Raw genomic sequence first — 16,360 nt, 5'->3', positions numbered from 1 at the left:
TGTCGGTCCGTGTCCTGAAGCAGAGAGGTGTCAGTCCGTGTCCTGAAGCAGAGAGGTGTCGGTCCGTGTCCTGAAGCAGAGAGGTGTCGGTCCGTGTCCTGAAGCAGAGAGGTGTCGGTCCGTGTCCTGAAGCAGAGAGGTGTCAGTCCGTGTCCTGAAGCAGAGAGGTGTCAGTCCGTGTCCTGAAGCAGAGAGGTGTCAGTCCGTGTCCTGAAGCAGAGAGGTGTCGGTCCGTGTCCTGAAGCAGAGAGGTGTCGGTCCGTGTCCTGAAGCAGAGAGGTGTCAGTCCGTGTCCTGAAGCAGAGAGAGCTCCAGTGGACAGGTCAGGAGGATGGAGGCATCTGAATCGCCTGCAGTAACTGCCTGGTCTGCTCCGTCTGTGCATGCACCCATTTTAGCTGCTTCTCCAGCACACTATCACTCATCAGCACTGAAAACTCTCTGTCTGAAGAATAACATGACATAGCAGAGCAGAGGATTACATAGTATAACACAACAACAAGCCATTGACTATAACTGCATGTACCTGCCCTTATGTTAATGCACTACAGTTTATGTTTCTCAGGATAACTGACTAGAAAGTAATGTTATTGACATCAAGCACATAAATGTGGTATTTTAGGCATAGACAGCATGACTGGTTAAATTGTTATTACAAAACCATGACCAACCTTTCTTCAGGTTGCATAGAGTAACAATACTCAGCTGTTGGAATCGCACTTCCTGGTTCTTGAGGTACATCAGGAGATATTCAGAGATGGCAGCGTATTGTGGCGTCAGTAGTTGGATGACATGTTCTGTATGATATATGAGTAACAAGAAAAAAATGCATGTACAGATGTAGGATCTTAATTTGACCTACAGTCAAAAGTTTAGACACGCCTACTCATTCAAGGGTTTTTCTTTATTTTTACATTGTAGAATAATAGTGAAGACAAAACTATGAAATAATACATATGGAATCATGTAGTAACCCCCCCAAAAAAGTGTTACATCAAAATATATAGATTCTTCAAAGTAGCCACCCTTTGTCTTGATGGCAGCTGTGCACACTCTAAGCATTCTCTCAACCAGCTTCATGAGGTAGTCATGAGGAATGCATTTCAATTAAGAGGTGTACCTTGTTAAAAGTTCATTTGTGGAATTTATTTATTTATTATTGTGTTTGAGCCAAACAGTTGTGTTGTGACAAGGTAGGGGGGTATACAGAAGATATATTTAGTAAAAGACCAAGTCCATATTATGGCAAGAACAGCTCAAATAAGGAAAGAGAAACCACAGTCCATCATTACTTTAAGACATGAAGGTCAGTCAATGCAGAAGTTTTCAAGAACTTCTAAAGATTCTTCAAGTGCTGTTGCAAAAACCATCAAGCGCTATGATGAAACTGGCTCTCATGAGGACCGCCACAGGAAAGAAAGACCCAGAGCTACCTCTGCTGCAGAGGATACGTTCAAATAAATGCTTCACAGAGTTCAAGTAACAGACACATCTCAACATCAACTGTTCAGGGGAGACTGTGTGAATCAGGCCTTCATGGTCGAATTGCTGCAAAGAAACAATTACTAAAAGGACACCAATAAGAATAGACTTGCTTGGTCCAAGAAACATGAGCAATGGACATTAGACTGGTGGAAATTTGTCAAAATTTGAGGTTTTTGATTCCAACCGTCATGTCTTTGTGAGACACAGACGAGGTGAACGGATGATCTCCGCATGTGTGGTTCCCTCGGTGAAGCATGGAGGAGGACATGCAAGGGTGCTTTGCTGGTGACACTGTCAGTGATTTATTTAGAATTCAAGGCACACTTAACCAGCATGGCTACCACAGCATTCTTCAGTGATACACCATCCCATCCGCTTTGCACTTAGTGGGACTATTATTTGTTTTTCAACAGGACAATGACCCAAACACACCTCCAGGCTTTGTAAGGGCTATTTGACCAAGAAGGAGAGTGATGGAGTGCTGCATCAGATGACCTGGCCTCCACAATCACCCGACCTCAACCCAATTGAAATGGTTTGGGATGAGTTGGACCGCAGAGTGAAGGAAAAGCAGCCAACAAGTGTTCAGCATATGTGGGAACTCCTTCAAGACTGTTGGAAAAGCATTCCAGGTGAAGCTGGTTGAGAGAAGCAAGACAGAGCGAGAGAGACAGAGTGAGAGAGACAGAGCGAGAGAGACAGAGGGAGAGTGTGCAAAGCTGTCATCAAGGCAACGGGTGGCTACTTTGAAGAATTTCAAATATATTTTGATTTGTATAACACTTTTTTGGTTACTACATGATTCCATATGTGTTATTTCATAGTTTTGATGACTTCACTATTATTCTACAATGTAGGAAATAGTAAAAAGAAAGAAAAACCCTTGAATGAGTAGGTGTGTCTAAACTTTTGTCTGGTACTGTATATTGTAAAAGCAAAATAATCCTGCAGCAACAGGATTTGAACATTTAGTCCATAATGTTGCTTGATCGGTGGTTCGGCTTTTAGCTGGCCAAAAGTAGGCATCCTGAAAAGTGCAATACTGTTAATATAACTGTGTGGGTTTTCAGTGAATTTATGTATATCACAAAGCTCATCTGTATGAGCACACATGGGACAATCTTGCTGATACAGACAGTATAGCATTTAAGAGAAAATATATTTATTATTGCAAGTATTACACTATCAATCATGGTGCTAGTCACAGATAAAATAAAGGGATGAGACAACAAACAGAATACATGCATATTACCGTTCATCTTTAGTTTGCTGATGATGGAAGCAGACCTATAGGACAGCTCTAGATTGTCCATTTGTGCAGAGAACTTCACCAGACTTGAAACATGTTCAGGAGTCATTTTTGTGGCCAAATGAGACTGAAGTAAGTCTGAAAAGGAAAGAGAAAAGTTGTAATAGAGGTGAGGTGACATACATTAAACTGGTTTATGAATTGTTTGTATTCTCACCCCAGCTTGTCAGGTGATGTAAACAGGAAGTGACACAAAGAACGGTCTCCTCTGAGGTCACACTGGACACAAGGGCCTTGAGAAGTCCCGTTACACACTCACTGTCCATAACAGCCTGTAGACAACACAAGGCTTGATCATCCCATGTCCACATGAATGAAAATGCATTTAAAATGGCTTCCAATAATCACTGCATTCATGTGACATCACCAGGTCAGTGTCTCTATATTCATCTTAAAGGACCATTCTTGGTTTGACAAAAGTTAACATGTGACTGAACATATAGATGGAAACCACATCTACATTCCAATGTCCATACTAGCAGTAAGAATGAAGCAATGTTATGGGCATGCGTTCTACGTAATATGGTAGTGTGGACATTGGAACAGCGCCTCCTATTCGAGTGAGTGAATAAGTGAGCGACATGGCAGCCATTATTACCTGCTGTCCCTCGCTGGTGCTGCTGAGGTTGGTGATGGTAACAACACTGTGGTTGATGATGGAGCTGGATCTGTGACAGAGGAGCAGCTGCCCTATCACCTGTACCAGGCCCTCATTCACCAGGCCCTCCTAGAGGGAAACACAGTGAATACGGATTGCTAACACCGGTACAAATAACATCGATTGTAATCACCACTATCATTAGATAATAGATAGAATCCTGTCAGATATGTCAAACCTGAGATTCGAACCAACAACCCTCCAGATACTAGCCCACCTCTCTAACCTTGAAGCGACAGCTGCGCCCATCAACATCTAGTTTAAAAAATCTCACTCTATTGGGTTGGTGTGTGGCTAGCTCAGACAGTAGTGCTATAGCAGACTCAGTCAGAGGGGGAGTAGCGGAGCACAGCAGGGCCTTCAGAGGCAACACACAGTTCAGGTACATCAGCTGCTCCTGGGTCACAACTACAAAACAAAGCACAACACTGCATCCAATCCACAAGGATCTGTACAATCTTGAATATGTGCCTAAAACATTAACAGAGTGTGTTCTGTGGTTAAACGTTAGAATTACCATTCCCTGAAAGGATTTGGAGGCATCTGCAAGCTTGGGATGCATTCTAGAAATAAAATACAAACATTTGGCCCAAGGTTGAGTAAGAAAACACTTCATGACAGAATACATTTCAGTGTGAAACTGTAACATCTGTTGGACATACTAGTAGATATTCATAGACTTCCAGGCATTGCGTTTACTCCAGGTAGCATTGGCTGGCCAAACTACCTCTAACTTCCTTCATACTGGGCACAGAGACATAAAAATGCTATTCACGACATCATCTGACTCTGTGTAAGTGGATACGGGGCCTGATTGCCAAAAGACCAACAATTACCTTCTGCACTGATGAGGACATGAGTGTCAGCAGAGACTTCAACAGAAAACGGTCTCCAATGCCAAACATTTTGGGATGATGGCCCGGGACAGTGGCTATATTGCTCAGGGCAGAGCAGCTGTAGAACTAAAATACAGACAGAATATCAGTTCAGGTCAGAGCACAATAGAAGTTCAGGCTGAAGACCACTGGGACAAAATAAGCACAGGCTTGGTCATCATGCTATAACCGTACTATTGTTTTAAACAAATAACCACTAAAAAACTGCAGCACATAGTTACTTTGATGTGGTTTTAAAAACAGCAATATTTGGCTTGAGGGCAGGAGACAGTGGATGTTTTACCTGGACCTCATAGTTGGAGGACTGCAACAGAAGTGCCAGTACAGGAATGGCTCCTTCTTGACATAACACTCCCATCGTCCTCGCTAGAAAGAAGAGCAGCAATGAAGGCTAATGTAGTGCCAGATTAATGGAAAGGTAATAGAAGGCAGACAAAATAATGGTCAGATATGGAGACGTACAGTATGTCTAGGAATTAGTTAAGTTGGGACCACATGAATAAATCCATCCATCTATTCTTCATTGATCTCTATGGTTAAGTGACACGCGTCACTTGTTTTGAAATGTCAGCAAACAATGAGATCACAGCCAACGAATGTGTCATTTGAACTCCACCCACTGTGGTCATATGAATACAGCAACAACTCAGAATGTGGCAGCAACCTGAGATGTGTGCATAGTACAGGGTGTACAGACCATTATGTATTGGTGGACATAGTTCTGTGCAGACCTACCAGACTGTGTGAGGTTTAAAAGGGCCCAGACTGCATTCTGTTGGACTTGGGGATCGTAAGACTTGGCTAAAACCAGTAGTGGAATCACCCCTTCAGCTGACACAATAGCTTCCCGGTTTGAGTCTAAATAAATGTGAGGCAATAACAACAACAAAAAAATAGAGATTAAATGTCATGTCTAGTTTGGACAACAGAGTCATGTTGAGTTAGAATGGAAGGTTGAGTTAGAATAGAATGTTGGGTTAGAATAGAATGTTGGGTTAGAATAGAATGTTGAGTTAGAATACATGGAACACGACGTCCCACGTGTCATGCCTTTCACCTTACATTAACCAGCAAGCATGAAGCCGTGTACATCTTTCAGCAGGGATATCATACATGTTGTGCTTAGCTTCTTATCTGAGAGTAAATCAGTTTGTGGGGAAAGCAAATGTAGAGAAACCAGATCCTATCGATTGTAAAACAATAAATTAATTGACAATAGCACCAGCACGTTGTTGCACTAATGTTGTCATGTGTATGTCGTCGTGTGTAGGTGTTGTTATGTCTCAGCCAGCGATATTTAGTCACTGGCTGGGGATCAATAAAGTGTGTATGTCGTCGTGTGTAGGTGTTGTTATGTCTCAGCCAGCGATATCTAGTCACTGGCTGGGGATCAATAAAGTGTGTATGTCGTCGTGTGTAGGTGTTGTTATGTCTCAGCCAGCGATATCTAGTCACTGGCTGGGGATCAATAAAGTGTGTATGTCGTCGTGTGTAGATGTTGTTATGTCTCAGCCAGCGATATCTAGTCACTGGCTGGGGATCAATAAAGTGTGTATGTCGTCGTGTGTAGATGCTGTTATGTCTCAGCCAGCGATATCTAGTCACTGGCTGGGGATCAATAAAGTGTGTATGTCGTCGTGTGTAGGTGTTGTTATGTCTCAGCCAGCGATATCTAGTCACTGGCTGGGGATCAATAAAGTGTGTATGTCGTCGTGTGTAGGTGTTGTTATGTCTCAGCCAGCGATATCTAGTCACTGGCTGGGGATCAATAAAGTGTGTATGTCGTCGTGTGTAGATGCTGTTATGTCTCAGCCAGCGATATCTAGTCACTGGCTGGGGATCAATAAAGTGTGTATGTCGTCGTGTGTAGATGCTGTTATGTCTCAGCCAGCGATATCTAGTCACTGGCTGGGGATCAATAAAGTGTGTATGTCGTCGTGTGTAGGTGTTGTTATGTCTCAGCCAGCGATATCTAGTCACTGGCTGGGGATCAATAAAGTGTGTATGTCGTCGTGTGTAGGTGTTGTTATGTCTCAGCCAGCGATATTTAGTCACTGGCTGGGGATCAATAAAGTGTGTATGTCGTCGTGTGTAGGTGTTGTTATGTCTCAGCCAGCGATATCTAGTCACTGGCTGGGGATCAATAAAGTGTGTATGTCGTCGTGTGTAGGTGTTGTTATGTCTCAGCCAGCGATATCTAGTCACTGGCTGGGGATCAATAAAGTGTGTATGTCGTCGTGTGTAGGTGTTGTTATGTCTCAGCCAGCGATATTTAGTCACTGGCTGGGGATCAATAAAGTGTGTATGTCGTCGTGTGTAGGTGTTGTTATGTCTCAGCCAGCGATATCTAGTCACTGGCTGGGGATCAATAAAGTGTGTATGTCGTCGTGTGTAGGTGTTGTTATGTCTCAGCCAGCGATATCTAGTCACTGGCTGGGGATCAATAAAGTGTGTATGTCGTCATGTGTAGGTGTTGTTATGTCTCAGCCAGCGATATTTAGTCACTGGCTGGGGATCAATAAAGTGTGTATGTCGTCGTGTGTAGATGTTGTTATGTCTCAGCCAGCGATATCTAGTCACTGGCTGGGGATCAATAAAGTGTGTATGTCGTCATGTGTAGATGCTGTTATGTCTCAGCCAGCGATATCTAGTCACTGGCTGGGGATCAATAAAGTGTGTATGTCGTTGTGTGTAGGTGTTGTTATGTCTCAGCCAGCGATATTTAGTCACTGGCTGGGGATCAATAAAGTGTGTATGTCGTCGTGTGTAGGTGTTGTTATGTCTCAGCCAGCGATATCTAGTCACTGGCTGGGGATCAATAAAGTTTGTATGTCGTCGTGTGTAGGTGTTGTTATGTCTCAGCCAGCGATATCTACTCACTGGCTGGGGATCAATAAAGTGTGTATGTCGTTGTGTGTAGGTGTTGTTATGTCTCAGCCAGCGATATTTAGTCACTGGCTGGGGATCAATAAAGTGTGTATGTCGTTGTGTGTAGGTGTTGTTATGTCTCAGCCAGCGATATTTAGTCACTGGCTGGGGATCAATAAAGTGTGTATGTCGTCGTGTGTAGGTGTTGTTATGTCTCAGCCAGCGATATCTAGTCACTGGCTGGGGATCAATAAAGTGTGTATGTCGTCGTGTGTAGATGTTATGTCTCAGCCAGCGATATCTACTCACTGGCTGGGGATCAATAAAGTATGTATGTCATCGTGTGTAGGTGTTGTTATGTCTCAGCCAGCGATATCTACTCACTGGCTGGGGATCAATAAAGTGTGTATGTCGTCGTGTGTAGGTGTTGTTATGTCTCAGCCAGCGATATCTACTCACTGGCTGGGGATCAATAAAGTATGTATGTCGTCGTGTGTAGATGTTGTTATGTCTCAGCCAGCGATATCTAGTCACTGGCTGGGGATCAATAAAGTGTGTATGTCGTCGTGTGTAGGTGTTGTTATGTCTCAGCCAGCGATATCTAGTCACTGGCTGGGGATCAATAAAGTGTGTATGTCGTCGTGTGTAGGTGTTGTTATGTCTCAGCCAGCGATATTTAGTCACTGGCTGGGGATCAATATAGATCAAATCAAACGTAAACACTAGTCCACCAACCTGAGGAGGCCAGTGAGGCAATACATTGGCAGGAGTTACACTGGACAGTGGGGTCCCCAGACTGGAGCATCTCTAGCAGGGGCATCAGCATCCCTGTCTCAATCACCTGCTCCTTACTCACTAGAAGACAGTAGTACAGTGTTTAACCTTGAGACAGTGCGTGTGTATGTGTCTGTGTGTACATACCTTTGTTGTTCACTAGCAGATGAACCAGAGACAGAGTGGTGATCCTCTGAACCTCTATGTCATTAGAGAGCAGTAGGGCTGTGTATGGCTCCAGGAGAGCAACGGGTAGAGGATAATCCACTGCAACAAGACAGGAGGAGAGGAAATCATGTCACCAATCATGTTCCTGTATTTAACTACCTATAGAGAGTTAGAGGCTGTACAGGATCGCTTTCTGCCTAGAGACCTATTGTCTGCCTCCATGTAACAGGGGGAATCCATTCTTATCTTCCTGCCCTCATGGAAAACATTTGGTCAGACATTTTCATAATACTGGTCACTTCTGTCACAAAGCATATCACTACAATAGAATAGATAAACTGATGGGAGACCTGTACTGCACAGCCACTACAAAACAGTATACTATTACAGTGGGATAGAAATCTTTCTCATAACAATCTGTCTCAAATATTAACATGACACAATATGCTACTTAAAATGACACTTAAACACAGTACATTGACTGAGGTGTGTCAACTGACCTGTAATAAATTAATGCTGACTGTTGGAGGCTGCTAAGGGGAGGACTATAATGTCTGGAACGGAGCAAATGGAATGGCATCAAACACATGGAAATCACGTGTCTGATATATTTTATACCATTCCACCTATTCTGCTCCAGCCATTACCACGAGCTGTCCTCCCTAATTAAAGTGCCACCAACCTCCTGTGATGCTGACCAATGATTTCCAAATGCTCCTATGTATTTAATGCCTGTAGACAATACTGGGTTGAGCAGTGTAGTTAAAACTTTGATTCGACTGGTGTGCACGACTATACACATCCATTTAGAATACCAATACCTGTGTCCAGGTGGTCCAGTAGTGTCCGAGCAGCCTGTCTCTCGTGCTGCTCTGAGATATCGGATGCAACAGTTGCTCTCTTCCTTCGCAGACAGCTACATCTCGACAGGTTCTTTATACACTCCGTTATCTTCTGTACAAGTTCAGACCGCAATCTCTTTACATAAGCAACGAAGTCCTTTAGCAGTTGTGCACACTTTTCACATATTCCGGTGGCCATCTCCAAAGCAAAGTGAAATCAACATTCATTCACTATAGTATAAAAATATATATTGTATAATATACGATGTATACAGGCTATATGTTACTTATTCGTTGAATTCCAGTAGCAGTGCTCAGGTAGTAGTTTCTTCACAAGCCATGTATTTGCGTGTCTCTGCTGGAACAAAGAAAGATATACACCTGCCTACTACAGTGCCAAGGCATTACCTGTGAAGTGAACGGAGAGTTTAAGACACCACGTGACATTACTGTTCTCGCCCAGTGGACTGACTGCACGTTCCTTTGTTTCATTCTGAGCATGTATATACAACGAAATATGATTCAACATTCCTTAAAACACCACATTATGAATACATACAAGATAAATGCATATACGTCTTGCTATTAATTCATTGCTATTCAAAGGTAGAGTTATGCAGAGTATATTCAGAAATGGGTAAACATGGCTGATGAAAACGTGTAATTTAAGTTGAAATGTATGTATGTAAATGTTAAATTGTCTATTGTTTTTGTCTATATGTGTTTTTGTTTATTGCACAACAAAACTAAAAACATATGTGCAATGGCTTGGATACATTTTCAAATGTAATCTCCAGGGGAAAATTATATCTGAAAAAAGTGACATTGTACACATTTTTTTCTTTTAATGGTGAAATCAAAGACCATAGATGAAACGTCATCCACAAGATTTTTTTTGCAACGGTGTCGGGGGTCACAATCACTGTCATTTACTTACGTATGGTGGTCAATGGTATGTTTTACAGGTTGTCGATGTTAGTTTGCATGTCCATTCACTTAAATAAACATTATTGCAAGACACTGTTATGCTTGGCATCATTGTGGTGACCCTTGTAGCTAGCCAGATTCATTTAGCTGATTAGCTAACGTTATCAGCTAACTAACTTTAACTATACTGTAACGGTCAGCTAGCCAGCTAGCTACAGCTTTTTGCAAAGATGATAACTAGCTAGCTATCTATGTTTGTCTTTCATCAGTTGAGTAGGCCTACCCTATGTGGTCAAGATGGACTGGATAGGCAGGTTGCAGGCTGGTCAAATACAAAGTTAGAAAACTTCCGTTGCTTGCAATCAGACCCATAACATTGTACCCTGTTAGCTAATGTATTACAGTAACTACCACATTAATGTATCTGATTAATCCGCTGCCTTGCATTTTTCAGGAGGAAAACCCCCCTGGGCCCTTTGCAAGCAGAATGAGTGTCACTTCCGAAGCCGGAGAGAGTGAAGCCTTGATGAGGTTAAAATATACACTGACCTGGCTACATTCAGAGAAGAAGAGTCCAGCTCAGTCAGAACAGGAGAATATTGTGGCAAGTTGGAACAGGTCAGATCAAGAAGGCTTGGGGGCTGAAATCACTTTAAGTTTGATAATGTTGTAGCCTACAATATTTGTTGTACATGGTCCCTGTGAATTAACGTCCATGCACATAATCCTGTTCTCACCTTTGCATCCCCACTCCTATCTTTCAGCTCCAGACTTAACCTTAACCTTGACCTTGTGAAAGACACAGAGGACAATGAGACTATCCTCCAGAACACTTATGACCCTGACCAGGGCAACCCTTGTTTCACCAAGAACAAGCTCAGGGAGAGGGAGGTAGCAGAGAAGGTCAACAACAACAACGGGAACCAGGACTAGGAGAAGGAGCAACCAACCAAAGGAAAGAGGAAGAGTGGAGGGAGCTGCCTCCAGCCTCAGTGCAGCAGGAGGACACTTCTAACATTTAGATCGACCAGACTGACAATACTGCAGGAAATGCCAAAACAGCCAAATCCAAGGCCTCCTTGGAGTTGGAAGGTCCTGGGAATATACATAGGAGAAAGAATAACAAAGGGAAGAGGAGAGGAGGAGGTGTCTGGTGCCCAGAGTGGGGCTGCGTTGGAACTCAAGGATGAGTTACTCCATGAGTAACGGTAGCAGATGGCACAGGAAGTGGAGAGGGCCACCGTGAAGAAGACTGTACACAAGAAGTCAACAACGGACAAGACCAATGCTGCCCCTCAGGAAGCAGTAACATTAAACAATGAAGGTTGTAAGTCGCTCTGGATAAGAGCGTCTGCTAAATGACTTAAATGTAAATGTAAATGTAAGGTGCAAAGAAGAAGAAGAACAAGCTGAGGTCGTCATTGGATTCTGAGAGGGAGACGAGGTGTGTAGATGTCTTGCAGGATGAATTTTCAGAACTCCAGTGAGGTTTGCATGAACCTGTAAGGAAGCAGTAAGTCAGGTATTCTCAATCTTTTTGGGGACGGGGAAAACTTTTGTGATAGCAAATTCATCAGGGACCTCCTCATAATCAGAACACAACTCGAGTGAGATAAAAAAAATAGCATACAAGGAGTTGTACTATGACTTTGGTAGTGCATGGAAACAAGTCTCAGGCCCTGGGAAGGAAAATGTAGCGGTTTTCAAGCTAATTTCCTGTAATTCTACACATTTTGTCATGGGGCAGATAGATTTTTTTGTTGTTGCAGCTTTAACGCTAATAACATTCTACAACTTTTTCCATGAGGCAGAGAGAAAACTGCAATTTTAAAGCTTAATTTACAATCCATTTATAATAATTGGTACTGTGGATACCAATATCCCTGTAAACATCCCAGGCCCATGTAGCCCAGGGTTAATAACATATTAATTGTAAATTAATAATAATAATAATAATACATTTTATTGTATCACACACTCTAAACTTATTCCACAGATCCCTTGGCCAAAATGTGTTGAATCTGTTGTTATTAGTAATATTCATAAAAATGATATTTGTAAAAAATAAAAACGTACCACTTTGAGAACTTTTATGAGTTTATGAGATTCCTTCAGAAAAGGTGTTGGCTGCCAACAAAACGGATCTCTGCTGGTCCAGAGACGACCGGAGTCTGCTGTCTACCTCCTGACGGCACCTCAAAAACACCCTGCCTGGGAAAGAGAGGTGTGGAACCTTGATTACGCTGATGCGTAGGATATTTACATTTCAGGGTATTGGTGTATGTGTTGTCACTATATAATGGCTTGATGTCATATCCACATACCTCCTCTAGGGGGTGTTTGTGCACTGCAAATAAAATAAAAGGTTTAAAAGGTTTTTGTCACCTGCTTCGTAGACAACAGGTGTAGATTAGCAGTGAAATGCTAATGAATCCTTTTCCAACAACACAAAGATGTAAAATAAAAAAGGACGAGGAATAAATATACAGTGAATAATGAATAAAATAAAGCCCAAATAGGGCTATCTTCTGTATACCATCCCTACCTTGTCGCAACACAACTGATTGGCTCAAAAACGCATTAAGATGTTCCACAAATTAGCTTTTAACAAGGCACACCTGTTAATTGAAATGCATTCCAGGTGACTAACTCATGAAGCTGGTTGAGAGAATGCCAAGAGTGTGCAAAGCTGTCATCAAGGCAAAGAGTGGGAACTTTGAAGAATATAAAATATATTTTGATTTGTTTAACACTTTTTTGGTTACTACATGATTCCAACACTACCGTTAAAATGTTTGAGATCACTTTGAAATGTTTTTGAAAGAAAAGCACATTTTTTCCATTTCAAATAGCATCAAATTGATCAGAAATACAGACATTGTTAATGTTGTTACTATTGTAGCTGGAAACGAATGATCTTTTTTTGTTTTTTTGTTTTAATTTTACCCCCCTTTCTCCCCAATTTCGTGGTATCCAATTGTTAGTAGTTACTATCTTGTCTCATCGTTACAACTCCCGTACGGGCTCGGGAGAGACGAAGGTCGAAAGCGTCCTCCGAAACCCAACCAAGCCGCAACCCGCAAGCCAGCCGCACCAATGTATCCTGGCGACCTGGTTAGCGCGCAATGCACCCGGCCCGCCACAGGAGTCGCTATTGCGCGATGAGACAGGGATATCCCTACCGGCCAAACCCTCCCTAACCCAGACAATGCAAGGCCAATTGTGCGTCGCCCCACGGACCTCCCGGTCACGGCCGGCTGCGACAGGGCCTGGGCGCGTACCCAGAGTCTCTGGTGGCACAGCTAACACTGCGATGCAGTGCCCTAGACCACTGCTCCACCCGGGGAAAACAGATGATTTCTTAATTAAATATCTACATAGGTGTACAGAGGCCCATTATCAGCAACCATCACTCCTGTGTTCCAATGGCACGTTGTGTTAGCTAATCCAAGTTTATCATTTTAAAAGGCTAATTGATCATTAGAAAACCCTTTTGAAATGATGTTAGCACAGCTGAAAAATGGTGTCCTGATTAAAGAAGCAATAAAACTGTCCTTCTTTAGACCAGTTGAGTATCTGGAGCGTCAGCATTTGTGGGTTTGATGACAGGCTCAAAATGGCCAGAAACAAAGCACTTTCTTCAGAAACTGGTCAGTCTATTCTTGTTCTGAGAAATAAAGGCTATTCCATGCGAGAAATTGCCAAGAAACTGAAGATCTCGTATAGCGCTGTGTACTACTCCTTTCACAGAACAGCGCATACTGGCTCTAACCAGAATAGAAAGAGAAGTGGGAGGCCCCGGTGCACAACTGAGCAAGAGGCCGTGTACATTCGGGATTTTGGAATGAGATGTTCGACGAGCAGGTGTCCACGTACTCTTGGTCATATAGTGTATGTTGACACCACACTTCATGCATTTACACCAAACAATTTGCTCAGCGGTGCATTTTGATGTTTTATGAAATATATTACAAGGAAATGGACAATAAATTATTCTTATTTTTATTCTTCCAGATGGACCTGAACTCGATCCTGCCTTCTCCGTCCCTCCTGCCACCACATTCCAAACTGCAGCTGGTTGGTTCCCTTGGAGCTCAGTTCATCCCCCACTCAACCCTCACCTCCCAGAACCGTGAGTGGCTCCAGACAGGCCCTTTCTCTAAAAAGATCTGTCCACTCCTCACCTCCATTGCACTGATCCTTGATCTGAAAGTACTGAACAGGTGGAAGCCAGCCGAAAGAGGAGCTTCCACAATATTGTTTTCAACTGTCAAGTCTTTCCATGTCAATGCAGATGAAGCGGAAGAGACACATTGTACTGCTACAGGTCTATTGAATTGTACTGCTACAGGTCTATTGAATTGTACTGCTACAGGTCTATTGAATTGTACTGCTACAGGTCTATTGAATTGTACTGCTACAGGTCTATTGAATTGTACTGCTACAGGTCTATTGAATTGTACTGCTACAGGTCTATTGAATTGTACTGCTACAGGTCTATTGAATTGTACTGCAACAGGTCTATTGAATTGTACTGCTACAGGTCTATTGAATTGTACTGCTACAGGTCTATTGAATTGTACTGCTACAGGTCTATTGAATTGTACTGCTACAGGTCTATTGAATTGTACTGCTACAGGTCTATTGAATTGTACTGCTACAGGTCTATTGAATTGTACTGCTACAGGTCTATTGAATTGTACTGCTACAGGTCTATTGAATTGTACTGCTACAGGTCTATTGAATTGTACTGCTACAGGTCTATTGAATTGTACTGCTACAGGTCTATTGAATTGTACTGCTACAGATCTATTGAATTGTACTGCTACAGGTCTATTGAATTGTACTGCTACAGGTCTATTGAATTGTACTGCTACAGGTCTATTGAATTTTACTGCTACAGGTCTATTGAATCTAAGCAGCTCTGTGAACTATTCTGTCGTCAATCATTTGTAACAATTGGGGTCAGTTTAACCAAATGAGCTTAAGACCCATTCTTGCAGAATGAGAGCTTTGGCCAGACATTCCAAAAACAAGGGGAAGAATGAACAAAACGGAACATTTCCAGAATCACTAGACCTGTTAAGGACCTTACAGAGCCTTACAGAGCAGCATGTACACTGTACATAAAGACCAAGATGGGCCTCTCCTTGTCTTCACCTGTATCTGTAGGCGTAGGTGTTCATTTATGTATGCTTTGAGTTTTATTTTAGATGAAATATATTAGTATGGCATGACCTTTTTCACTTTTTCTTCTCTTGTTTGCAGCTAGTTTCACCCCAGTGGGCGAGCGTCTAGGAAGAGCTCCATCTCGCAGGCTACAGACCGTAAGGCATTATTATAATGTTATATTTGGCAGCCATTCATGCTTTTCTCTTCGATTCCTTTCATGTGTATTTTATTGGGTAACTTCATTGTAGTCTTGTGGACTGAATATGTATTCATCTATTTGAAAGAGACAGTAATGCATGAAGATTAATATGTAATTGAAGTCTATAAAACACTCCCTTTCTTCCTTCAGAAGTTATCTGATCATCTGTCTACAGCCAATAGAGTAGAAGCAGATTCTTTGGTACCAGTTCATCAAACAGTAAATTGATGTTTTTATTACAAGAACATACTGTGCCCAAAAATGAAACATGACAAATTTAACATAATCAGTTATTTTACCACCATGGTCAATAATTCTTAAATCCTTTTAAATTGTTCTCTCTCTGTCAGGTTCTCTCTGTGTATGACTACAGTGCCCACCGGTCAGATGAGTTAACTGTACCGTGTGGTGACGCCATCCGTGTGCTCTACAAAGACAACAGGTGGTTTGGACATCATGGATACCTCCCAGCTACCTATGTTGTGGAAGAGCGTAAGTAGAGTGTTATCTGATCTACATTAAAAAGTATGTGCACTCAGCAGACACTTTTTATCTCACAGGGATTACAAGTCTGTATCGTGCCCTAGAGGCCCAGTCTGCCCTGTCTGAATGGACTGACCAATCAGATGAGAGGTTCCAAGGTAAGGAAACAGTGTGTTCTGTTTCAGCGATCGTTGTGTGATGTAGCTGGTCTCCTGGTTGTGATGTAGCAAGGTGATTATTTTTACCCAGACATCCCCTCCCCCAATACAGTCCTCACTTCTGTGTGTTGTCTCATTCCTCTCCATCAGGTAACAAAGCTTACAGAATTACTGGACTAATCATTTCCTTGTCCCTCTCTTCTTATTTCCTGTCCCTGCACTCACAGGTGTCTGCTCGTTGTCTCCTCAAGTTAATTTCAGTACACAGACCCAGCAGCCTGCTGCCACCAAGTAAGTCCTCTTCCTCACAGCAACAGCCCTCTTCCTCACAGCCACAGCCCTCTTCCTCCCCACAGCCCTCTTCCTCACAGCCACAGTCCCCCACAGACCTCTTCCTCACAGCCCTCTTCCTCACAGCCAC

General features: G+C 42.6%; 1 protein-coding gene across 1 annotated transcript; it reads right to left on the bottom strand.

Annotated features, from left to right (window-relative positions):
- Nucleotides 1-191: 191 nt before the first annotated feature.
- LOC118368075 (uncharacterized) lies at nt 192-9,201 on the bottom strand. The gene is made up of 13 exons (XM_035751829.2): nt 8,980-9,201; nt 8,138-8,257; nt 7,952-8,071; nt 5,084-5,206; nt 4,632-4,714; nt 4,289-4,414; nt 3,970-4,015; nt 3,727-3,860; nt 3,393-3,521; nt 2,952-3,066; nt 2,738-2,872; nt 672-797; nt 192-445 (listed from the first exon to the last, which is right to left on the bottom strand). Exons 1-13 carry the CDS (start codon nt 9,197-9,199, stop codon nt 324-326), a joined length of 1,599 nt encoding a protein of 532 aa, XP_035607722.1. The 5' UTR covers nt 9,200-9,201; the 3' UTR covers nt 192-323.
- Nucleotides 9,202-16,360: the final 7,159 nt, after the last annotated feature.

Source organism: Oncorhynchus keta, chromosome 35 (genome assembly GCF_023373465.1).
Source record: "Oncorhynchus keta strain PuntledgeMale-10-30-2019 chromosome 35, Oket_V2, whole genome shotgun sequence".
NCBI lineage: Eukaryota > Metazoa > Chordata > Actinopteri > Salmoniformes > Salmonidae > Oncorhynchus > Oncorhynchus keta.
This window is presented reverse-complemented; position numbering and strand designations above follow the sequence as displayed.

Excerpts from the sequence above, each read along its gene's own strand:
- LOC118368075 (XM_035751829.2), bottom strand. The coding sequence starts at position 9,199 with ATGGCCACCGGAATATGTGAAAAGTGTGCACAACTGCTAAAGGACTTC. Across the intron at positions 8,258-8,979 it reads ACTGGACCACCTGGACACAG|TGGATTATCCTCTACCCGTT; the intron begins GTATTGGTATTC and ends GTCTTGTTGCAG. Across the intron at positions 3,861-3,969 it reads CCAAATCCTTTCAGGGAATG|TTGTGACCCAGGAGCAGCTG; the intron begins GTAATTCTAACG and ends TTTGTTTTGTAG.